Source organism: Bicyclus anynana, chromosome 2, assembly GCF_947172395.1.
Source record: "Bicyclus anynana chromosome 2, ilBicAnyn1.1, whole genome shotgun sequence".
Taxonomy (NCBI): domain Eukaryota; kingdom Metazoa; phylum Arthropoda; class Insecta; order Lepidoptera; family Nymphalidae; genus Bicyclus; species Bicyclus anynana.
This window is the reverse complement of record NC_069084.1, coordinates 3911086-3938176: the sequence shown is the minus strand read 5'-3', so window position 1 is coordinate 3938176 and position 27091 is coordinate 3911086. Positions and strand designations below refer to the sequence as shown.

The following is a 27091-nucleotide window of genomic DNA, read 5'->3' as shown; positions in this document are numbered from 1 at the left end:
ACGGAAATGGGAACCACGCGGTTAAGCCGTGCGGCGTCCGCTAGTGTTGTATGTACCAATAAATTTCCTCTTCCAAGTGTTGACCACTTGAAAATTTAGGTTAAATCATCACTTAACAACAAAAGAGACCACGTAAGTGACAAGACTATCAGACAGACTAACATTCCATTAATAATGGTGAATCGATTTATAACGAGAATATAATTAACCCTAGAATATTACACTGTCTGAAGAATACAGTGTTCCTACTACACAGGGGTAGGGTATTTTAGGGTATACAGTATACACCCTAAAATTAAATAGTTCATAAACTATTTTTTTAAAAAGAGTTTTCAAAAATAAAACTTTCATTTTTACTAATTAACACAATAAGATTACAAAGCAACCAATTTAAATTTGGCATACTTTGATGTAGTGTTCCAATTTTGGCTCCTGGCCTTGCTCTTCTGCTAAGTTGAGACCATTTTGGTACAACACACATCATCTTTATATATTTTTTTATTTTTATTTATTTTAGTAACTTTATTTTAATTAGTGTTTTTGGTGTTTTCTCTTTATTGTTTGTGTGTGTAAAATAAATAAAATTTTCTTTCTTTCTTTCAATTTTCAATTAGTGAAATACATGTCTATCTGAACTTACTCGCATTATTCACAGATACGCGGCAACCTGCCATAATGCTAATTGCACTTAAACGGGTTTCCTTTCTAATCACGTGTTGTGCACGCTTTGGGAATTACTTGTTTATCACTACTACATCTTTACCGTTGCTTTGTTTACATGTATATAAAAACTGTAAGAAATGTTCATTATTTTTTATCTGTTCATTTTAGTTACTTAGTTTTAATTACTGTTTCTTGGTGTCTTCTCTGTGTGTGTCAAATAAACAATTTGTTTTTTCTTTCCTAATTTCTTTATTTCTTTAAAAAAGGGCGTGAACCAACACCGCCAGCTTCCCAACTCCTGGCTGTTATTAAAATTTTTCTTGTAAGAAATATCCCAATAACTGCCATATTGGTCCCGTGGTTAACTAGTTCAGCTACGGACAATGAGGATACAGGGTTCGAATCCCGGGTCTGTACATAATATACAAACACAGACAGACCAAAGGTGTAGCCTGACATCTTAAGGTTTTTGCTATTGGTAACGAGTATGTGTGTACTGTTAGGTATGGAGAGTTACGCAATAGATATCTGAATATTTCATTAGGTTAACTTTATTTTTGAATAGCCATGGCCGACGACCTCCTTACCAAAGTGAATTAACATTGACGTAAATAATTTTATGAGATAAGTACTAGCGGACGCCCGCGACTTCGTCCGCGTGGATTTCAGTTTTTCACAGATCCCGCGGGAACTGTCACGGATTTTTTTTTTAGAACTTTTAATAGGGAAACCGTTCTGTCATACATGATTTTTGTGAAACTTTAACCGTTTACGCAGCTCACGCGGGGTAAGCTCTCATAATACGAGTAGGAAAAAATCCCCCGATTTTGAAACATTCTTCATTGATGCTCCACTCCTATTGGTCTCAGCGTGATAATATATAACCTATAGCCTTCCTCGGTAAATGGGCTATCTAACTGAAAAAAAAAATCAAATATGTTTAGTAGTTCCTGAGATTAGCGCGTTCAACCAAACAAACAAACTCTTTAGCTTTATAATATTGGTATAAAAGTAGCCTTCTTATTTTTCAGTAACCTCTATTTTCCAGTGAAGTGAGTGTTCCAGAGATTAGCCCGAAAAACAGCCAGACAGACAGACAATAATTAAAAAAAAGGCTTTTCTTGTGTTTTAGAATCGTGTAACTACAAGCTTTGAGTTGTGAAGTTACAGACACTTCTACTTTATTTATATTTATATTGAGTTGAGCCATGATAACCCAGTAGATATGACCTCTGCCTCTGGATCCGGAGGGCGTAGGTTTGATCTGGTCCGGGGCATGCACCTCCAACTTTTCAGTTGTGTGCATTTTAAGAAATTAAATATCACGAGTCTCAAATCGGTGAAGCAAATCATCGTGAGGAAACCTGCATACCAGAGAATTTTCTTCATTCTCTGCGTGTGTAAAGTAGACCAATCCGCATTAGGCCAGCGTGGTGCACTATTTGGCCTAGCCCCTTTCATTCTGAGAGGACACCCGTGCTTAGTAGTGAGTCGAATATGGGTCGATGATGATGATGATGATGATGAAAACGATAGATAGAAGAAGATATTTGTACGGTGTAGAATTGAAGGAGATATTGTACCTATACAATGTTGCGGTTTTATAATAAGACCCTCCCTCGGTAGCCAAAGGAATTTCGGTTCACATTATAAGAGCATTTAAATTTCGTGCATAGTTTATGTTTAATAATAAATTAAAAACAATTTCCTAGTAAAGAATTCCGATGTTTACAATATCGCGGTACCAAAGCGAGCTCTAATACGCCTTGCGGGTACTTTCGTAGCTTTAAAACTAGTACGAACTAAGTTAGTGATGTTAATATTAATTAGTTGCTTGTAACTTGCTCCCGGGTTGCTTAAGAAACTTGTTAGGTAAAGTATTACATGGAACAATAGTGTTACTTTGATATATTGTGCGGGTTAATAATCCCGTTAAACTTTCTCAGATTTTTGAAAATTACAATATTATAGTTACGAGTAAAGTAACTATTACATGGAATAATAGTGTTACTTTGATATATTGAGGACTTTTCATACAAACTTTCAACCCCAATGGTGAAATAGGGGTTGAAAGTTTGTATGAAAAGTCCTCTCCTGATTTTATTTTCGCTGTAAAAAGTATCCTATAACCTTCTCCGTATTATGGTCTTAAACTGTGCCAATTTTCATTTGAATTCATTCAGTAGTTTCAACGTTATGATCGGTCAACAAAAAAAAAGGGACAGACAGACAAGAAATCGAAAAAAATATTTTAGGCTTCAGTATCGATTGTATAATGCCCTACAATAAAAATTTTCAAAATATCTAACAATGTGCAATAATGCTCAAAGTTTCAAGTGCGACTTTAGTATATACTAATATTATAAATACGTAAAGTTTGTGAGTTTGTATAATTTCTGAATCTACTGAACCAATTATGGAAAATTATGTTACCAAAAAAAGCTACATCATTACCGAGTAACATAACATCCTCGTATTCCCACGGGAACGTGAACTACGCGGGTGAAACTGTGGGGTGTGTGCAATTTTTTTATAACTCTCTCTCATTATTTTAACACCAACTAAAAGATATTGGCAGTATTTTTTTTATTCTTTACAAGTTAGCCTTTGACCACAATTTCACCTGGTGGTAAGTGATGATGCAGTCTAAGATGGAAGCGGGCTAACTTGTTAGGAGTAGGAAGACAATCCACAATTTTTTCGGTTTCTACACGACATTGTACCGGAATGCTAAATCGCTTGGCGTTACGTCTTTGCCTGTAGGGTGGTAACTAGCCACGGCCGAAGCCTCCCACCAGCCAGTATAATATACTTTGTATGTAATAAATAAGTAAACATTATATTTATCTTGCAAGTCATCAATATTGACCCATACGGCATTGAGTAGGTACCTTCTCACAACGCATTTGCTAACCGTTCAAATGGGCCTTGAGACATTGTTTCCCAATATGCAGGTACGATCTTCAATGAGAGCCATTTACTCTAACATTAACTCGAGCTATTATACTCTGAGAGCTGGTGGCCATTTTTTGGGGCATATATTTGAGGCATGCTAAAAGCTTGCCCCGTACATAAATACTCCCTACACAGAACTAGACACCCGGATGGCCTTTTTTTAATATCCTTAATGCAATTTGATTTTTTTACCTAAAAATAAATAAATTAGTAAGTCGGATTTTAAGTAAGTTGGATTTTAAGCTTTATGCATTAGTTTTGCAAGCATCTGCAAATTCAAAGACCCGACTAGAATAATATTTACAAATGTTTAATCTAAAATTATAAAAATTTCATCAAGGATGTTTTCTTCGTCCTAAAGTCTGAAGAGTATAGCCACAACCAGGTCTCCAGTTTTATATTAAAGTAGTACGGGAGAGGTAATTATGGAACAAGTTTTTAGCTTGCTTATTTACCTACCCAAAAATGTCTACCAGCTCTCCGATTATTATAACTTTAATGCAAAATACAAACAATTTTATTACCAGATGGTTCAGATTCTTGTTTTTAATGATTCCACACAACGAAATCGTGATGTAGATTGAACTGATATGAAATTTGCAAAAAAATTTAATAACTGCATTTTCAAAAATTGTTGATTGCAATGTTTTTAATTATTCTTAAACTATTTTCGTTGATCCAGTGGTTAGCATATGTTATTTCGGATGTTGTGGTTCTGGATTTGAGTCCTTTGCCGAGCTATGTAATTTTGAATTCTGACTTCTTAAAGCTTTGAAAACATATCAAAAATTTTCAGTGTTGTATTAAATTCGTAATTAAATTTATCAAAATCATTTTTTAGTGTTTTATTAATTGAATTTAAATGAATTAAAATTTAAAGGTATTATCCTTGCAATCTTTTAGAAAATCAGACAAAACTAAAATATCGATTCATTTTATTTCCAGCAATTTCACAATTAATTAATCACCGCCATTAGTAGATATCAAGTTGCGAGCCCCTTCTTCATATTTTGCCAGTCAATAATGCAAATGGAGTGAGGGCTGAGGCCCCAGGGAAGGGATCTGCCCTAAGCACTCTCGCTTTACATAAGACTACATTGAACAAGAGTTGCTGTCTTATAGAACTAGCATCAGCACTCACCTTTGTTTGAGATTTTGTTTGCACCACGCTGAATTTGGTTCTAATATAAGATTGGTTAATCACTAGTTGATTAGTTCATTACTTGGTTGAGTACGCTAGGCTGCTAGACTGAATCAATCTTCTCTGTTACCTTACATTACCTTATCTTACGTCCTTTAATTGGTTGACGTTTTTCGATGAGTTCCCCCAACCCTACAATCCTAGAAGAAAGCTTGCTTATGCCGGAGCCACTGGCGATTGTCTATTCTGTTACGATGTTCTGTAGGACTCGCAAGTGCCAGTTTCGAGATTATCTCTATCGTTCTCTTTCTATTGTATCGTGTTAAACAAAGAGAAAGGTGAATTCGGAACTAGCACTTTAGAGATGTATAAAACATCGTTACAGAATAGCCCTACAGGTGATGATACAGAATACCGTGGGGTTGTAGGATTCTTATATAATCTTCTTACCTCCCTATACCGAGTCTCTATGAGGATTTCCCCCCCAAAAAAGACAAAATCTATTTACAATAATTAGCCCGCAGTCTCATTTAATTGGTTAAAACCGTAAGAAAAATCGCGCCTATAGCAGTTTGAAATTATCCTGGCAAAATAAAAAAATATTTATGCGCGGCCTGTAATACGAGTATGTAGGTGACCAACCAAAGTGCTAATTATAAACAAAATTCGGTTTTAAATTGAAAAATACCTACTTGTAGTTAACTAATAAAACAAAGTAATTCAGAAATTACTTAATATTTTTAAGTAAGAGCGTTTACCTACTTTACGGCAAAACAATTAACGAAGCATTACGCTTTCAGCCGTTCATCCAACAGGAGCTTGGAGAAGCTCGTAAAATTTCGCATATTTTGAATAAACATGGATGAAAATCCTTTAAGATGTAGCTCGTTAAGAAAACTAAATTAACGTAGTTGAGTTGAAGTTACTGTGAAAACCAACTCGTGATAATATTATTATTATGTCTACGTCTAGTGCCTATGCAAATATTCTTGCTATTCCTTCGAAAGCATTTGAGACAACGATCCTTAGATATTGTAACTTCTCAACATAAGGGCTTTTCTAGTAATGAGGTTGTTGTCGAAGTCTGAAATAATATAACTTACGACTGACTACTGCCATATTTTTTTTTATTACCTGAGTTCGTGCGAGGAAGTATTACAGCCATGGTTATGTCTGCCTTTCTGCTTCATGGCTTCATCATTGCCATGTTTCGTTCTGAAGATTATGGTTAACAGACATATGAGGCAAAGACAGCTCATTATATGAAGTGGATTATACATATTTTGCCCACTTAATATCAGGTCAACCATTTTGTATTATACAAAAAACACACATGCGGTTTACATTTTACGGGGATAAAATATAGTTTATAACACTCACAAATAACGTACTTTCTAGCGGTAAAGGCATTTTCAAAATCGGTTCAGTAGATCTAGAGATTCCCCCTAGAACCACTTAGGATATTAGCACGCATAGGTAAATTTGCGAAAATTCGTAATATTAGGTACGTCGAATGTCATTTAAATATTATAGGAAAGAAGTAAGGCCCCAGAGAGAGCCCCTTTTCTAAAAGTACATGCTTAGTGTTAAGGATGTATCTATATATAATTGTAGTTTTTTTTAATTACATTTATGAATGTTACTAAAAGTACCAGAGAGAGAAGTAGAAGCGGATTCTTTTTCTCTGATTCGAATTCCGCCTCGCGTCAAGAAATAACAAATATTGAATTTGATTTTACTAAATTGACTTCGGTTTGGTCTAGTGGTCTTGGCTAGTTACCACCCCAACTGGTAAAGACGTGCCGCCAAGCTATTTATTGTTCCGGTATAATGCTGTACTGAAACCAATTAGCATGGTTAGAATACATGCCTACATTATAGTACTTTCTTCTTCTTGCAAGTAATACTGCAGCCAGAAACAAGTTCTATATATTTTACAGAGCAAAGTAAATGACGTCTAAGACTAAAACTAAATTGTACTGTCTACGTCTCATCTACCTAGTACTGAAGAACAGCCTCTTTTTTAGAGTTAGATAAAAGAAACACTTGTGGAAAATTTTCTTACAAAAAATTATACTTTTTGTTGACGTCTTGAGTGACGGATTCTTTGAATTTATTTGTACAAAGGCGAATGAGCGGTGCTTGACTTGCGTTGTTTTAGAGATCCGTACTTAAAGGGTGTCAACAGAAACTATGAAATAGGGACCCCGTATACAATCAAAATTTTCATTAAATTTCTTGATGATGTCTAGAGTTAGACATCAATCGATTTAATCAAGGAGAGTAATAAAAAAAAAAAATTAACAAACAATTTGATCATCTGCAGCTTTGTTTTGTCAAAATTGCTGAAGAAGTCAAGTTTGTCATAAATTTCTGACCGTTAACATTAGTCGTGATAGCCCAGTGAATATGACCTCTGCCTCCAATTTCGGAGGGCATAAGTTCGAATCCGGCCCGAGGTAATGCACCTCCAACTTTTCAGATACGTGCAATTTAAGAAATTGAAACGTGTTTCAAACGGTGAAGGAAAAACATCGTAAGGAAACTTGGATAACTGAGAATTTTCTTATTAAGGTAGTTGACATATCAAAAATATAAACTATATTAATTTCGTAAAGTACATGGAATAAGGCTCCTAAAGATTTTGATGTTTAATGTATAAAAAAAATATACATTTAATCTGCATCTTTGCTTTTGTCAAAATTACTTAATGAAGAAGTCAAGTTTCAAAACATTAGCCCTTTGCCTTAGCCAGTGAATAACTTGTATTATGGCTCTGGCTAATGAGGTCCTGGGATTGAGTCCTGAGTTAGCCTATGAAACACTAACTTTTCTTTCTTCTAAAATTTTGTTAAGCCGTCGATCCTTAACAATAATATTTAATATCGCGATCATTTTATAATCAATAAATACCAACTCAAAAACCAAAAAAACAGCGTAGTCTGAACTACTAAAAAGAGCGATCCCTGGACCTCTAATGGAGCTCAAAATAGAATAACAATTTTACGTTAATTTCATTTATTTATTGAAAACAGTATACCTCTGTCCTTACAGGTAGGCCTTAATACCTAATGATGAATAGTTCAAGTTATGACTGTCCACTTACTTCAATAATATAAAGAACATAAATATTCGGCGGCAATTTATTTAAGGTATCTAGTAACGTTAATTTTAACAAGCGGATATTCTAAAAATAAAATATTTGAAAGGTATTTTTTATGGCACCCATTATTCGCCCATGTTTTTCTATCATACCAAATATAGATCGTTGAAAGAAATATTTATTTTCATTCTAAGGCTTCGTACACAATGTTTACCGTTATGTTAAAAAAACATTTGTATAACACACAAAATATATTTAATAGTAGCAGTTTCCCGCGCATAGTTCCCGTTCCCGTGGGAATACGGGGATAAAATATGGTATAATGTTACTCGGCCTATTCACTCATGACTTGAATATACTCATGTTGTTGGTGGTAGGGAAAACGGAAGCTGGAAGGGCATTCCATTCGTAGTGCGAATTAGGAACAAAGAACCGAAACGCTTCGTACGCGTCCAAGGGACATCAACTACGTATTGATGCAGACCTCTGCGATGCCTAGCAGTTCTATGGTAAAAAGAAGGTGAAGAGAGGAACTAGATCGAAAAGTTCCTTGGCGCGCTCTCCGAAATAAATCCTGTAGAACACCGACAGACAAGCAACAATATGTCGCAGAGAATCATTTAGGAGTTTCTTTCTTTACTCATTGTAGAGATAATATTTTCTGAGAATATATCGGTATCTCAGTGGAAGGAAATTATTCATTTCAATTCCACTCTTGTACCCCGTATCATTAAAATTTAAAAATACAAGGATTTTATTAAAATCTAAATAAGGGAATAAATCTAACTAAATAAAAAGAAATAAATAGAATTAAAACCCAGGTGTTTGAGTTAAATCAAGATGGCGCCCTTAAAGCAACTATGACATGACAACTGACAGCAAACGTCAAATCGACTACTGCATTGAAAACGTCATCAATCCGCCACTATTACCGCTATTAGTGTTGCATTTCTTGGGAGAGAATGAATATTATTTTGAAAGAATTAAAGTAAATTCGTAGATTTGTATAATCGAAAATAGTTTATAAAATATATTCTTTTATTTCCGCTATTACAATGACTGATCCTGGGCTCCATACAATTTTGAACCATCTCCTTTACGGACTTTTTCATGTCTGGGTAGCTTTGCCGTTTGAATTAAGTCATCTTTTCATAATAGAAAAATAAATCTCATAAATTGTTCTTATTGAACTTCCGTTTAAACTACTTGTATTCAGTTAGAAAAGACGTGTTAAAAGTGTTAATTAGCAATCAATGCTAAATCGTGTTTTAGCAATACTGTGACAAGTATCTACTTTACCAATTTCCTGTACCTATACTGATTAAAAGTTGCTAAATGACTTGAAAATTTTGAAAATAGTAATTATTATCATCAACAATTTACTGTCTTTTAGTAATTATGAATAATAATGCGTTATTCTGATTTAGAATTCCGTGAGACTACCGCAGACTTTACGTATTTTCTCATTCGAAATGTACCTATATTATAGCAAGGGCTCGCATTCGTTACAAACACGCGGATTTTTTTTTCGGAAAAAAAACGTTTTCTAGGTTTTCTTAATTGGTCCAGGTCTGGCTAGTGGGAGGCTTCGGCCGTGGCTAGGACTACCGCCAAGCGATTTAGCGTTCCGGTACGATGTCGTGTAGAAACCGAAAGGGGTGTGGATTTTCATCCTCCGTCGAACAAGTTAGCCCGCTTTCGTCTTAGATTGCATCATCACTTATCATCAGGTGAGATTGTCGTCAAGGGTAAAGAACTTGTAAAGAATTAAAAAAAACCTAGCAACGCTCGAGTGAGTTCACGTTTAACATCATGGGCTCACGAGATCAGTTTAAAATAATTTACATATTTATAATAAATAATAATATATATTTTATGGAAGCCACTACGTGATTCATTATAAAACAATTAAATGTAATAGATGCAATAGACAAGAGAATATTTTTTAATAAGCCAGGTTTCTCAACGGAGTCACTCAGATAAAATTATAAAAACAATGAGCCTATTCGAGCATGTCTTCCGCGGTACGTCAAAAAGGTTGTAGAACAAAGCCTTCGCAGAATTCGCCCTTGATGGAAATTAAGGAAAGCGCCGACGCGTGACTGGTAATGAACTAAGTATTCATGATTAGGTATAATGGTTATTTGAGAATGTCATTGTCAAGTATACCTATTTATTTTCTAATTGATAGACGGTGATTTTTATTGTTGTATTGATTGGTTTCTTCAAAATGTTAATTTAAATTAAAGGTTCATCTTCGTTATCAGCCTATTTTAACAGGTATAGGGCCTCTTTGTATAGAGTTTAAACTCACCACACTACTCTAATGCAGATTGGAGGGCTCAGGGCGATAACGTTTTGACTATTCACGAGTAAAGGTACTGTTTCACATGCTCTAAAATAGCATGCTAAAAACGTGCTATTAAGTATGCTCCATACGGGCATGATTATCATACATTTGCTAGCAATAAGCATGCTATTTTTAAGTATGCTCCTCCGTTACGTTCATAAGGTTGTCGATCATGTTATACACTAGTACTAAAATTAAGCAAACTGGAAAAATCTGTATTTAATAAGCACTAAGAATATAACTTTTAGGGCACTGATGCTCCTGAATAAGTATGCTCTAAGCAAACATTCCAATTACATATGCTAATTTGTATCTATCGCTCTCTGTCTATAGTATTGTGTTAGATAGGGAGAGATGAAGGTGAAAAGAATACAAAATAGCAATGCTGATCGACAAGCATACTCAATAAGCAAACCTGTTCAGACGCGCTAAAAGCACGCCCCCCTTCCACCCGCGCAGCTAGTAGCATGCTCATAAATCGCACGACTGTTAATTCTTGAGCAAGCTCGAAATAAGCATGCTCAGTATTAGCAATGTTGCGATACACATGCTAATAAGTAGCAACTGCTCAATAGTAGCATGCTTTCGTGCTTGAAATGAGTAACATTAGCTTAAGTATCATTATAATAACCGCGACTGACGGCTTGCCGTCCGAGGCGCAGGGGTACATTCCTGAGTGTGTGTCACTTTTACTGAAGAACGAAAAGTTAAATTTCTGACTGACCTGACCCAGGACTCGAACCCATTAACTCGTGATCTGAGGCCACATAGGCTAAGCAAGGCACTAATGAGGCATTTATAATTATTTTTAGGCAACTTTTGTATTTTTTTTCGACTCTGATTGTATTTTATTATTCAGTTTCCTTTCACATCTTGTTCTCGTCTTTTGAGTTTATACTTTTCATTTTTAATAATTAAGTTACATTTATTTTGCAATGGCCTTCCAACTTCCTTTTTCCCACCAATTAAAATAACATATTTAATAAATTAACATCCTGTAAATATGTCTTCGTAAGTAGTAAACAATTATATTCAAATTTATTTTGCAATGTCCTTCCAACTTCCATTTTTCGCACTATATTCATCGATGTATACCCTGAATATACATATTCTATGACTATATCCAGGGTATTATTGTAACTGCTTCGTTAGCCTATGTGGATTTAGGTTCGCGTCCTAGTCGGGCTACGAGATTTTGAGCTTATCTTTCTCCTATGAAATTTTCAGTTAAAATTCTCAGTCCAGTAATGGGAAGTTGATGGTGGTTAATTGTAAATCGATCTAAGTTAATAATATTAACGTCAGTGCCATTGCTGAAACGTTGCTGTGGTATATACAACGCCGTCCGTTTGCCGTTTGTTTAAAGAAATTTAATTATCGACTTTGAGCCTTATAATAAAGCCCATAGTTACCGACCAAGTGCAATACAAATACCTATTATTGTCGGGATTTTAACATAGGCCGTCTCGGCCTTTCAAGGGTTGTCTACAAAGTTTAAGACTTTATGTTTAAAATGTTGCACGCACATGCCGATGGTTCAATTACAACCAATTGCTCACTTATAAGGGATATAAAAAAGTTTTTAAGTGCTTCGGTAACTGGAAGCCGTAAAGTGAAATCGGAGTTAAAAAGTTTTATATTATGAAAATTTTATGACGGCACCGTTTGAGAGGTTAAATGTATCATTGAGATTTCATGATACATTTAACTTCTCATGTGGGGTAAATAAAGTGCTTATTGGGAGTGTTTTGCTCTATTGCTCGAATGTCATTTTATGGGAAATCTTATCTCGAATAGGTACAATGAAAGGGTTTTTCTACTAGAGGAAATTTCTACTTGGGTTAGTAGGACCTATAAAGTAAATCAGTAAGTTAGTGTTCTCTTTTTACTGTTTCTTAAACCTAGAGATTATTATTGAATATGAATAAAATGAATTAATTCGTACGCTTTTTGTATATCACACTAATATTATAAAGGCGTATGTAAGTGTGTATGTTAGTTCCTCATTTACGCTGCGGCTACTGAAGCGATTTAGCTGAATAGATTACTCTGGATTAACGCATAGGCTACATTTCATCCCGAAAAAATCCATTATTCACGAGGATTTGTGAAAACTAAATTTTACGCGGACGAAGTAGGCGTCCGCTAGTATTAAATAACTAGTAGACGCTGCGCGGTTTCACCCGCATGTTTCCCGTTCCAGTAAGAATTCGGGGATAAAATATAGCCTATAGCCTTCCTCGATAAATGGGCTATCTAACACTGAAAAAAAATTTCAAATCGGACCAGTACTTCCTGAGATTAGCGCGTTCAATCAATCAAACAAACAAACAAACTCTTCAGCTTTATAATATTAGTATAGATTTACAGACATGGCAATACCAGAGAGGTCGTCGAAGTAATAAAACACGATGCACTATATCGGCGCACCGTTAGGCGTCAGTAGACTGAGAAGTTTATTGAGAATTTATAACTTTTTGCTAAATCATTAATATATGCACGGACCCACTGACTTTGATTTACAGTTATCGAATGGTGATGAGCGCTTGACCCACAGAGTGTAATTTATTCCAATCCTATTGATATAAACAATGAGTGAAACACCATTTTAAATGTGGCAGTAGAGTCTGAGAGAGTATTAGATTTATATTCGGATAACTTTCTTTTTTAAGTCCATTTTTTTGTGCTGTAATGTAACACGTAAATATGATCAATATTCTCATTGTCATCCAATTAGTCGTAAATATTGTGTTAAGAGTAATAAGCTGGAATTGACCTTTCGATATTGGATCGGTCTCGCTCCTTAACTATGAAGTTTAGAAGTCAATAGTGATTAATTTATTTTGCTATTATCCGCGCCTCTACATATTTCAAATTCAAATACTGCAAAGATGCCCCGGTTTTGGAACGTAAACATAATGGATCTAAGTGATGTTGTCGCTTGGGTTCGTCGATAGCAAAATAAGTAAATTAGTCACTAATAATAATGAACCTCTGCAAAGAAACACATGTTTCTATTCAATATTATGTTATTTCATACACTCAGAGGTTAGGGTTCTACTAATGGAATAATAAAAATGCATTTATCACTAAAATAAACAACAAAACACAAATCAGCTGATCGCTTAACCGCGTGTACAAAACCGTAATGCCGTCATTGACCTACATAGCGAGTTGATGTAATCATACGCGGCGGCACTATTCTGGTAGCGTTTAGCGATACTGATGCGATAATAAAGCATTAATAGCCCGCTTAGTTGAGACTTTAATTTATTAAAAAAACTTCGTTATTTGACCAAGTTGAGGGGAGATTGATAGTGTGCCCCTCTGTGATTTCTGCAAATAAATTTCTTAAGATTCTTTGCCACTTAAGTTACATTTTAATACAAAATTTAAATTAAAATCGTGAGTATTATTGATACAACGTCGGAGTATGCCCAACTAGTTTCAAACCCATACGGTGCTCATCATGTGCTGGTTCTTGCATCGCGGCACGATCCAAACAGCACGCGGTGACTCGCGCGGTCGCTCGCAGCGCGCGTTGAGAGAGGGGTTGAGGAGTGAAGGTTCCGTTACTCTCCGACGTTATCTGGTTCCAAGCCTCTAAACTTTTAATTTAGATTAAAATCCGGTAGGTATAGCATTTGTTATACCTACCGGACTCAGTGCATGTAACACCTTCTCAGATCACGTAGGTACTCATACTCTATTAGAGACCGGAAATATTAGAACCTTTTATAGTCTTTATAATATTATTTTAGTGTTATGTGCAAAATTCAATGTAAAAATTTGTCAATTTAATTTTTTCGAAGAATTACCTATTATTAGGTGATCAAAGTAAGGGCGTTCTTTAAAAAAACATTAGTGCATAATCAATTACCAACACATTAGATCTTAATCGTGCAGCCTGTCAACAGAAAAAAGGGGTTAACTTGCTTTAAAATAGCAGCTTATTTTTTAATTATTAATTAATTTGTTGCGAAATCATGTTTACTTTTAAAACCTTATTACTTACTGCTATTTAATTACTTAATTTATTGATATCGTGATCAAGATCATAACATTATGCATATTAACAGTTTAAAATAATGGATTTTGGAGTAATTTCGCGGCTATTTAGTAATCATTTTTATTTTTATACTAGCGGACGCCCGCGACTTCGTCCGCGTGAAACTCGATATAAACTTACAACTACCCCTACCCTACCCTACTATACCCTACTCGTACCCTACCCCTATCCAACACCCCTACCCAACGCGTACCCTACGCGTACCCTACTCCTATCCAACCCCTACCCTACTATGCCCCACTCGTACCCTACCCCTATCCAACCCCTACACTACCCTACCCCTACACAACCCCTACCCTACCCTATCTCTACCCTACTCCTACCCCGTTTCCTAATTATTAATATGAACTTTATACAATAACAATAAAGCTCAAATTGACTACGGTTTAGTTAGAAAACATTTGTATGGGAAAAAGAAAAGGGCAATTTTTGTGGTTTTTCTGGCAACTATTCGAATTTTTCTCGCCGTAAAAACCATCCTAGAACTTCAACGAACATTTTTAGAAAAGATTTGGCCAAATTGGTCCAGGCGTTGTTGAGTTATGCGCTTACCAACACATTTTGCGATTCATTTTTATATTATAGATGTACAGCATTGAAAAACATATTTTTTCTCTTGGTACGATTTAAATATACCCATAGGTAAATTATTCATAACATCGATGATTTTCAATCAATCCCCGTGTGCGTATATTTGAAAAAAGTAAAAAATAACAAAAAATGTAATAGATTTAAAAAAGAGCTTTTATTTATATTTTTTTACGTAAATACTAGGTTTTATAATACTTTTATAATTATATCTATTAAATGCATTCGATTATTGATATTTTATCAAACTATTGATAGCAAATAATATAATTTCATAATATATTGCATTGTTAATTACATCCGGGTTTGTTTCCATTTGTGTTGACGCAGTAATTTATGTCTTCTTAAGAATTAAAATGCGCGTGATCAGAAACAATACCTAATAGAAATAATTACATTGAATATATTCCAAACCAAATAAAACCTAAAAATGCCTTGTAATGTACGAGTCACTTTTATGCAAAAGATATTTTAGATTTACAGTTTGTCATGAGAACCTAATTTAATGCAATTGTTTTAAAACCTGGAAGTCGTAAAATATTGTTTTTTTTTAAATAACACTGATCTTTATGACGTACAGAATATTTGTAGTGCAAAGCAGTCTGGCAAAGTAGTTTTGTTTTACTACTAATTACTTAGAGATTGGAGAAGAGATAAATAGGAGATAGAGATAAACTCTAGAATAAGGCCGGAGGGTATTCAACGGAACACAATCAAATGCATCTTACTTACCGTGATATTGTTTTTTTTTTGTTTCGACATCGCGTTTACTATGAATTTATGTATCTAGACAAATGAATCTGGTTTAATATTTGAAATATTTGAAAATACTTATTCATCGATCATCACAATTATAAGTATAAGCTGATGGACGTAGATGTAAAGACTTCTAAACACCCAACAGTTTTGAGCTGGCTCCAGCGTCCAGCGTCCAGTGTCCAGCGGCTCTCCTTTACCAGCTTGATGTCATCAATCGAACTTGTTTGATTGGGCGACCAACACTTCAGGTGCGCGGTCACCATTTCAGCAACTTGGCAACACAACGCCTTTTCGAACTATGTGCCTCGCTAAAAGATACGCTTTACGATTATGTTGGGAAATTGAGTATCTGGACTCTTGAAACCTGCTAGCTTTATAATCCACCGCGGCACAAATAATTTACCTATGGAACATGGTTATATATAGGTAGTTAGAAGTCTTTCGGCCTTCATAAAATGCCTGGCTATATAAATGTTATCAACCTTAGATTGCATCATCACTTACCACCAGGTGAGGTTTCAGCCAAGGGCTAACTTGTAAAGAATAAAAATGCTATTAATATTGACCTTATTTACCCGGAAGTCTTTCAAAACTCTTAAACTAAAATATTCAACTAGGTCATCATTTATTTATTTATTCATACTTTATTGCACAAAACAAAACCAACAACAGAGAAAACAAAAGAAAACATAGAAAACAAGTATGTGCAAAGACGGTCTTATTGCTTATAGCAATATCTGCCAGACAACCTTTGGATAAAGGAATTAATGTAATTAAATGCGGGATAGATCATCCCCATTGTTTCTCTTTAAAAGTTCTAAAAAAGACTGAGACAGTTTATTATTATTGGTTGAGGTAATACCTCAACCAATAAACAAAACCTACATAACCTTTAACCAGTGGATATGACCTCTGCCTCCGATTCCGGAGGGTGTGAGTTCGAATCCGGTCCGGGGCATGCACCTCCAACTTTTCAGTTGTGTGCATTTTAAGAAATTAAATATCACGTGTCTCAAACGGTGAAGGAAAACATCGTGAGGAAACCTGCACACCAGAAAAAATTATCTTAATTCTCTGCGTGTGTGAAGTCTGCCAATCCGCATTGGGCCAGCGTGGTGGACTATTGGCTTTACCCCTCTCATTCTGAGAGGAGACTCGAGCTCAGCAGTGCGCCGAATATGGGTTGATGACGAACGACGACGACATAACCTTTAAAGTACCTAATCAAGGGTTTCCACAAAAGTCGCACGAACGCTAGTTAAATGTATATAAAGATGCCTATCGATTCTAAAACCATAAACTGTTTTGACAATGCAAACTTTTAACTGAAATAACTTCTTATCTCCAAGTAACAAAGTGAAGCACTTGAAAAGTTTTTATGTCCGTCGTAATATTGTAATTCAACCATTGGCAAATGTGTGTCTTTATACAAAGTTACGGCGAAGTATCATAAAAGATGATTGCTTAATTAATTAGATCGGGGCGTCTGTTTGAACGAACTTATTAAAAACTTGAGTCTTGCTCTTAACTTTTGAACTATGGCTTCTTGAGTAATGGCACTCATCACTGAAACTCGCCGAATTTACATGCTTAAGTACTTAAAAGTGGGATAAAACAATATGGCTGTACAGATGCTGATTTTGCGTTAGCTAAATTAATTATTGCAAAAGTTTTCTTTTTTAAAAGAACATATGCTAGTATGACAATAGTCCAACTTGCTAGGATCGAGCCAAAGAACTCTTGGTGATGATTCCAGACCCCTACCTCCATGGGTAGGGGTACTACTGGGGCTTTAAATTGATCTATTTGGTTTATATAGCCATTTTATTATACGAGTACCTAACCTTTTCGAAAAAGTGACGTTTCAAATCAAGAATTTTAATCGAAATCGATTCAACCATTTGGGAGTTAAGATTACGATGACCTTACATTTACTTATACTTTACTTTTGTATCTGAGGATGAATATCTGTTTACCACCTCCCACAGATTAATCAATAATATACAGATGTAGCGTACGGAACAAGACGGTGTCGTACCCGTCACGGATACGAAATTCAAAAACGAATACGTTCTCTTGTCAGTAGGTACGATACGAACGTAGCATCAGTAATTTTCAATATTATTCAAGAAAAATGGCGTCATACGCTTTTAAATATTTTAAAAACTGTTCACAAAAACTAAAGAAATAAGATAGAGTATTTTTTTATTGGTTATTATTGATTATTATATTAATTTACGTAATTATTGTTAGTGTTAAATTTTGAAATACAAATTATGAAAAAAGTTTTATATGCGGATGTCAAGGAGACGCGTGACTTTTGTTTTTTTTTATGGGTTGCACTGGCTTTAGCACGCAGTTTGTAAAGATTATCTTATTATTATCATCTCTGGTTACTCTGTGCAACTGTAACCTACTTAGAAAATCATGGCGTTAAGTGTATATTTGTTATATTATGAGTTAGATATCTAGACTAGATAGAAATAGGGTCAATTGTAAAAAAATATATACAAAATTTAAATTATGATTTTATTCAGACCCAAGGCCCAACGGTGTCATTATGAGAAGAAATAGGATTCAGTAGCAATAAATCAAAGTCTGCAATTGAAATCTATGACTAAGTGCTCTCAAAGACACCTTTGTTCTATATTACAACTGTCATCGTTAACTACGAATTTCACTTTTATAGCAGAAAATATAACGGTATAAGAATCTGCGTCTGCCAGATCTTTGTCGTTATAATAGACTAGCTGACGCCGTGCGATTTCACCCGCGTGGTTCCCGTTCCCGTAGGAATATGGGGATAATGTATAGCCTATAGCCTTCCTTGATAAATATGCTATCTAACACTGAAATAATTTTTCAAATCGGACCAGTAGTCCCTGAGATTAGTTCGTTCAATCAATCAAACAAACAAAAAAAACTCTTCAGTTTTATAATAATATATCGTTATAATAGATGCTGTCAGTTTGATCATCTTCTTACCAACGCCATACCTACCTACTCGTCAGTCGTCCAGTCGCCATACCTACCTACTCGTCAGTAGGTAGGTATGGCGTTTAGATTATGGAACAAGTCCATGCTACTCAATGGTGTTAAGAGTTGTGACAGAAATGTTCCCCTGTGTGTCCACACACAGCTCTACTCGCGATTAATCGTTACGCCTTACTAGTCCATAAACACGTGTTCAAAAACCGACAAACCAGTGGTCAGGCCGAGGAGTATAACATGCGGCAGGACGAGTAATGTTGTCACTTTACGTCTCAGCCTCCTTTCCTTGCTACTTCAAATGCAATTCGAATGTGTTGTAGGCTCATTAGATAGTAATCGCCACAGAATCAAATAATGTAAGTCACACACGATTTATCGTCAAGTCTGCAGGACACATAAGGATGTGGGCAGTAAAAAAAACGAAATTTATATGGTTTTTTTTTTACTGCTTATGCCCCTAAGCGCGCTGCAGACTTGATGGTTCATTTCTTGATCGTTAGTGACGCTGGCGTGACTCTCCTACTCGTATGTAAGGCAATCCGGTTTGATGGTTCTAAGTTAAAAAATTATAACTACCCTCCACCATATCCATTGTTCCGTAGTATAAAAAATATAAGTAATCAATTAATTTTCTACTTTAAAGTATTATTTCTATTTTAATATGTTCGTGGTTAAGATGTATATATAATGGGCTCTATTTGTTTCAGATAATATCACTACAATGTACAAGAGGACGTGTAATATCGTCAGCCTCCTGGCTTTGGCTGTTTCAGTATGTACGTATACATTTTTTTCATACAAGCTGATGCCGCGTGGTTTCACACGTGGTTTTCGTTCCCGTACGGGAATACGGGGATAATAATATATACCCTATAGCCTTCCTCGATTTTAAATGGGCTATCTAACACTGAAAGAATTTTCAAATCGGAGCAACTGTAGTTCCTGAGATTAGCGCGTTCAAGCAAACAAACAAACTTTGTAGCTTTATAACAGTTTAAGTGTCCGTGTGTGTATATATTACTTCTTCACGCCACAACGTCTGAACCGATTTGGCTGAAATTTGAAATGGAGATAGATTATACTCTGGATAATCACGAATGGAGTACTATTTTTCATATTTCTTGGCAATTTTTAATAGCCAAGAACATTAATAAAAATTATATGTTATATGATAACATATCATTTTTATCACACATTAACATAAATGTGAGTAGCCTAATACAAAATGTTAATGCTCACAAATCCTAATAATATAAAAATAATTACCACAAAAACCGCACTTTTAAACAATTAGATATTAAATTATTCAAATGAGTCAAGTAATTATGAGTCATGGAATCGCCTTTTTGAATTTTATATAGGTAGGTACATAAAAATTAAAAAGATTTCCCCGTCAACGGTATTCCCCTGGTGTAAAATGCTTTTGGACGAGAAGATGGGAAACCCTGATACCGGTTCGCAATTGGCAGCCTACCATTTATGGTGAGCCATAACAAAACCGGTAACTTGGGAGTCCCGCGAAAGAAGTTAATGGTTTAAAAAACCCAAAAAGAATCTCATTATTTTAACGCGTAGGATTCCAGTAAAAATAATTATAAAGCTGGTAACACACGAAAATACGTTCATAAGCTGTGACATATTCGTAAAATCTCACACTTAAATAACATACATTACAAGCAAGCTGTGAAAGTTCACAGCTTACTTGTAATGTATGTATTTTGTCTTTTTTAATGTACTTTAAAAAGGGGGTTGGATTTATTTTGCTATATCACACCCGCGTGAGTTTCGGAAGATATGATTTATTTTTCATTATTCTTATATATTAACATAACCACATGTTATGTTGATTGCAATCTCATCAAAATTTGTGCAATTTTTTCAACATGATCTATATGTATTATCTTTCTTCCAAGTAAAAAGTTTTTAATATAAAAAAAAAAACTATATTATAACAGGGTCGAAACCTAGACTTTTCGGATTTAAATCAACTTCATTAATAATAAATTAAGGATTGATTATTTTAAGATGAATTATTGACGTGGAATTGACCAATGAAAAGATTACGTAAGTAAGAACAGAAGCACCCTTTTGTTCTTAATTACCATCGTTAAAATAGCCTGGAAGAAATCACTATTAGTAATTAGGTAACCTGTTTTGCTGGTTATTTAGTTTTATGTTTTACAAGTATATATCTTTCTTTTAATTTAAGAAAAAAGTATGATTAATTTCATAAATACTAAACATGAAAGTAAGAACACATTCTCGTTAAATTTTGAAGTTAAAAGGAAGTAGGAAAATCCAATTGGCAATCTAGCCTATTCTATGTAGGAGCCTACAAAGCGGATTTGGCGAAAATTCGATATTCTGCCATCAAAATCTGAGCCCAACTGGATACATAAATTTCCTCGACCTTAACGAATATTATGCAAGCTCTATTAACATATTAATTTAGGTTTACACCTCAGTCGTGTTCTGTCTCTCGTTGAATAGATAATGGCGGCACATTCAATATTCAAGTTACTCGGTTTTGAGGTTAGTAAGGCTGTCTACACTCATCAAGATAAGACATGGAATGTTACAAATATAGCTAATAATATTTATATATGACTCCATAATAATCGGGCAAATCAAAATACGCCTTGAAATAATATAAAACCTCAACTAACAGATTCATATACATTATACAGTCTCGTAGATACAAACAGACATAGGTACCATTTTCTTGTTGAAAACCGAAACCCAAAAGAAAATTACACTGGCTTCCAAAATGTGTTTAATTTAGATAATTTTTTAACTGTCTTCTAAAAAGCAGCAGGTTCTATGTTAGTCTGTAAGTATGTTTTTATAGCTTTTACAATCTCACATGATGATAAGTGATAATACCATCTAAGATGAAAGCGGGCTAACTTGTTAGGAGGAGGATGAAAATCCACATCCCTTTCGGTGGTGTGGCTAAATCGCTTGGCGGTACGTCTTTGTCGGTAGGGTGGTAAGTAGCCACGACTGAAGCCTATCACCATCCAGACCTGGACCAATTAAGAAAACCTCAATCGGCCCAGCCGGGGATCGAACCCAGGACCTCCGCCTTGTAAATCCACCGCGCATGCCACTGCGCCACGGAGGCCGTCAAACGTTATTAACATTTACATTACGTTTTTAAATAAGCTTTTGCTTAGTCATGATTTTACCTAATCGAAAGTATGGATGAGACCTAAGGTAAAACACGCTTGCTTAAAAAAATCTATTCACACTTTTAGTTTTTGCTAGATACTTGGATACCTACTGGTATGTACACCAGTAGGTATCCAAATTGAAAGATCCTCCCAAAACTATTCTTCGCTCGTACATATCTTACTGTAAACAGTGAACGGCTAGCTTTGTAATCTGGTAGAGATCGGATTAGCTATGGCCAGGGTCCGTGTAGTGAGATATACGTCATCGCATCGCTGCCTTTGCGTCAGTTACCCGCACTTAAACCGATTGCTTTGCTAAATCTATTCCACCGAGTAAGACTCGACACTTACAAAATTACTTGGATTAATAAAACAATTGATCAACACAATCAGCCTATAAGTTGTATCTAACTTTGTCTTTGCCCTGTCTTTTCAAAAGTAGTCTTACTTACTTACTTAATTTTAAAAAATCTTATACTTATGAAGTTAAGTTAAAAGTTTGACTATTTGTAGAAACTCTATGAGTACGGAAGACAAGTTCTTCTGAAAAGAATCGACAAAGATGATTTGACGCTTACATATTGGGTTCTTCGTCCTTCGTTTTTACTAAGTCCTTGATATCCTTAGATATAATAAAAGGTATAGGCACAATGAAAATAGACAGATTATAGTAAAAATAATTTATTAAAAAGTAAATAAATATTGTATTATTAAAACACCCTATAAGCGAGACCTTCGATATTTTATAAAAACTAAATTTTTTTTATCAGGCAGTACGAATTCTAGAGTTCTAGAGTTTGAACTATGGTGGTCACGAAGGGTAGCATTTAACAAATGTACAGACTCCAGACACTTGATTATCTAAAAATAGAGAGTAATTTCCAAATATTTGTGGCAAACCTGAACTAGAGAACCCTTTAACATTAACAGTGGTTTATGAAGGGTTGTCACTAAGTTAAGTGATTGAAGTGTGAAGTGAAGAGTGAGTGAAGAAGACACGAGAATAACATGACTTCTCATAATATGCTGAAGAAAATTAAAACATAATTACTTCAGTTTTATAACTTTTTATATGTATAGGTAGGTAGGTACATAGAGGATCTGGAACTTTGTCATCTGCTATCTCCCAAAGCCGCCATAGTTCGAACTCCTTAGTTATGTACTTACCTATGGTAGGAGCTGGGCTGACAAAGAAATTATAAAATGAAAATATAGATTATGTTAAAATTACTACTTAGCATTTTCTTGTCTTGCAGCATGACAATAAAGAGCAACCATAATTTAATATTTAAGAGTATTATTAAATTAAAGGTTATTTCTAAAATTCTACCACTGCACGAGAATGCCGAGTGGCATAAGTAGACGTATTGTAAACTCGTTACGTAAGGGTGCGACCACACCTGGAATAAAGTTTGCGATTCCAGGAAGGCTCACAGCCATTGTGTACGTAGAGACAAATCTAATCACTGCTTACACTAGGCTGACGCGAGCGTAGATATAGAAATGAAAAATTACTAATAGACGAGTCTATAGAGTTAATAGACGAGAGTCTAGTCCGTGATTAAATAAAGCAACTTAGCGTTTTCAAAAATATAAAATCTACACATTCGCGTATTATACTCGATTCTCGTATTATATTATACTCGTAAAGAAGACATATTATCAAGACATTAAATAATTTATTTCTGAAAAATAAATGGTACACATGAAACATAAATTTCAATAAGCCTAGAGGCATTAGTATAGCGAACTATATAAATGTGATCGGAATCAAGAAAAAGAGAAATATTTATCCAAAATATCCAAGCCATTGCAGAATGCACATCCAAGTGTTCATTAGGTATGAAAAATCACATAAACATGCCTACAGTTGGTATACTAAACATACAGTCGTCCAAATTAATGACACGATACCGGGCGGTTAAATATTTAACCGATTATTTTTCGCGCGACTGAATTAACCCCGTCTGTTGGAAATATAACAACTGTCTTCTTTTTGAATTTTCAAGGGAATGCAGCATATATTTATCTTCAATTTTATCATTATTTTTTGTATTATATAGTATATTCAAATAGTAAGTAGTTGTAAAGTGTTTCTTTTTCTTGTTACTGTAAAATGTATTTTTTTTTCTTATGTAAACTGATTTTATGTAATCGTTAATTTATTTTAATATTACGAAAATATGCATGCCGTGTCTACCTTCATTTAATTGTGCAGAGCCTTGTGTTTGTGTTTTTTTTAGATTGTAATTGTGTAAATGCTGCAACAGTCACTGGTGGACCAAATAAATAAATAAAATCAACCCGCGTAAGCTTCACGCCGTGTGTGGAAGTGCCCTAATGCTATTCAAACACCTTATGCAACCCATTTGCCGAGTGGAATGAGCAAACTAACACGTTCGCTGCGCTAAGGCAATATGTCAGTAATAATTTTGCGTCTATTTTGTTTAATTCGCAAACTGTTTGGTACAGTTCTGTTGTAACATTTGCATTTTGTTTTATTCAACGACTAGTTAGCTCTTCAATTACAATGTCACCTGATGTTAAGTCACTATGATGAGCTTAAAATATTTAAAGGTTGTTCTACCACTGCCATTTATACGGGTTCATACAACAGGAATGTTAGGTAAATCATGAACGTTTTTTTTATTCTTTACAAGTTAACCCTTGACTACAATCTCATCTGATGGTAAGTGATGGTGCAGTCTAAGATGAAAGCGGGCTAACTTGTTAGGAGGCGGATAAAAATCCACACCCCTTTCAGTTTCTACACGATATCGTATCGGAATACTAATCGCTTGGCGGTACGTCCTTGACGGTAGGGTTGTATCTAGCCACGGTACTGAGTCATCCATTTTTAAGCTTGCTTATCCATCCAACAATAAGGAGACATGTTCCGCCATGGAAAACTAAGATCATGATAATGATGAGTTGTAGCAACTAAAATTCTTAGACGCCTGTCGAAAATATAACAGCTAAATCTTCGTTTTGAACTTTATTATGAGTTAAAACAATAGAATGCAGCAAAGGATAGGTAGCACATATCTGAAACAATCACAGTCAATCATAATATCAATCCGATCATGGATTTGAGGGTATCTATGAATTGCGGATTGTGTTGCGCGCCCGTGACTTCTTGATAGTAGTTGCACGAAGTAAAAAAATCGTGCAGTTTCATAACGAAGCTATCCAAATGATGGGTTTAGAATAGAAATAGAAATAACAATAAAATGAAAATATTCTAAAATGTACTGACGATTTAAAATGAACGTTTTACTTGATAAAATAAGATAATAATATGAGTTTGAATTTTAAATGTTCATCCCCTATTTAACCTTTTTAATATTTACGCGATAAAAGTTAACCTTGCGTTAATTTCAATTAAAGTTTTATATGTATGTAAATTGAAAGGTCCAATCAATAAGGTTTTTTTTTATAGGTATCTATATCCTTATTGAGAGACGTGATAGCCCAGTGAATATGACTTCTGCCTCCGGAGGGTGTGGATTCGAACCCCGTTTGGGGCGTGCACCTCCAACATGTCAGTTGTGTGCATTTTAAGAAATTAAACATCACGTGTCTCAAACGGTGAAGGAAAAACATCGTGAGGAAACCTGCATACCAGATAATTTTCTTAATTCTGTGCATGTGTGTAGTCTGCCAATCCGCATTGGGCCAACGTGGTGAACTATTGGCCCCTCGCATTCTGAGAGGAGACTCGAGCTCAGTAGAGAGCCAAACATGGGTTGATAATTATGATGAATGATGATGAATGATGAATCCTTCAACCTGCTGATATATGCTGTGAAATAAGCACAAATGTAGTTGATACTTCCTAGAATGTGCTTAATCGCAAACAACTACTGGATACCTAAGCTTATAAATATACAAGCATATATTGACAGCGATTTAAACTATTATATTATTCATTGATTCAGAGCCTCACTTTCAATGTTTTTTATTATACGAAATTTTCCGATCTCCAATATCAGATATATAAGCTCGCCAAATCTCATATGACGATGCCCCAAAACTTATCTAAAATTTTAACAGCTTCAAAAACAGGATCAGTGAACGGAAATCCCTGTCTACATTTCGAAGTTTAAATACTTCGCCGACCGCGAGCGGTGCAGTCCGGAATGGAATTTATTTAACTTGGTAGAAGTTAAGGCGCAATAAAGTTTCTTGGACCAATTTCAACTAAATACCCGGTACCGTACCGTCTTACTTAACAAATTTTGTTAATTGACGAACCGTGAAAATATTTACGTGGTTGCACCTCTTGTCGAAGTTCTACGAGACTTCGTGTTCTTTATATTTATGAGTTTTATATGAATTTAAGTAAAAAATTTAATATAATTGTTAAAATTAAAGAAATTATTAATTATTTGGTATTTAATTATTTGTAACAAATTGCACTTTTTAAATTTTTTATGATTTTCCTCGTTTAGTCACTTATTGTGGAGATTCGCAAACAATCATTCTCTAATGTATTATGTCAATTATATAATGTATTGTGTACATTAGAGAAATCTAGTGTATGTCTAATGTATTATATACTGATAAATCTGGTAAATGAGAAAGCAACTCTGTCTGTTAGTCATTACATTTTCAAGGGTCAACATTTTTGTTGAATTTTAGGATAGATACAAGCGGGGCATTTTGAAGAAGACACTTTTTTGTTGCTAAAGTAAAATAGGAAAATAAACTATGTTTAGGAAGAAGAAAGGAGTGAAATAGGGGATGATGGTTTGCACGAAAACCGTAAATTTTCAAGATAGAAGAAATATATGAAAACTACATTACCATTGACTTGTCATAATGTGTTTAAAAATGTTAAAATTTCTAATCCAAACGGGTTGAAAGCAAGGAAAAAACTCCAAAGGGGGTGAAAACTTGCACCGTTTTCTTCGCGCATCGCAAATTCAATAGAAACGGGCATGTGGATTAAAGTATCAAAAGCCTCTCGACGGAGTACTAAGCGCAAGATAAATGGAGCGATTAGGTTGAGCAAGTCGGTACAGCCTTGATTGGTGGCTCTGCGATTGTTATCTGACAATCAAATGATGGTGTTACAGACGTACAGACTTACGGAAGTTTTTAGTAATCTATCTTTTTCAGTGTGGAAATCGTTTGGCTACTAAATTACGCGCTTGTTTTAAGAGTTATAATTATTAGACTATTTACAATGGCCCACTCGTTTGGCTGGTAAGCGACAATGCAGGCTATGTTGGAATGTGCTTGTTTCATACCATCATTATCAACCCATATTCGGCTTACTGTTGAGCTCGTGTCTTCT

General features: G+C 34.9%; 1 protein-coding gene across 2 annotated transcripts in view; it reads left to right on the top strand.

Moving 5' to 3' along the window:
- The window catches only part of LOC112044389 (uncharacterized), a 74318-nt gene that overhangs the window by 25459 nt on the left and 21768 nt on the right, over positions 1–27091 (top strand). For both annotated transcript variants that reach the window (XM_024080219.2, XM_024080220.2), the window contains exon 2: positions 19327–19395. In XM_024080219.2, coding sequence (XP_023935987.2) covers positions 19341–19395 — 55 coding nt within the window. In that variant the 5' untranslated portion in view covers positions 19327–19340. The remainder of the gene's footprint in view (positions 1–19326; positions 19396–27091) is intronic.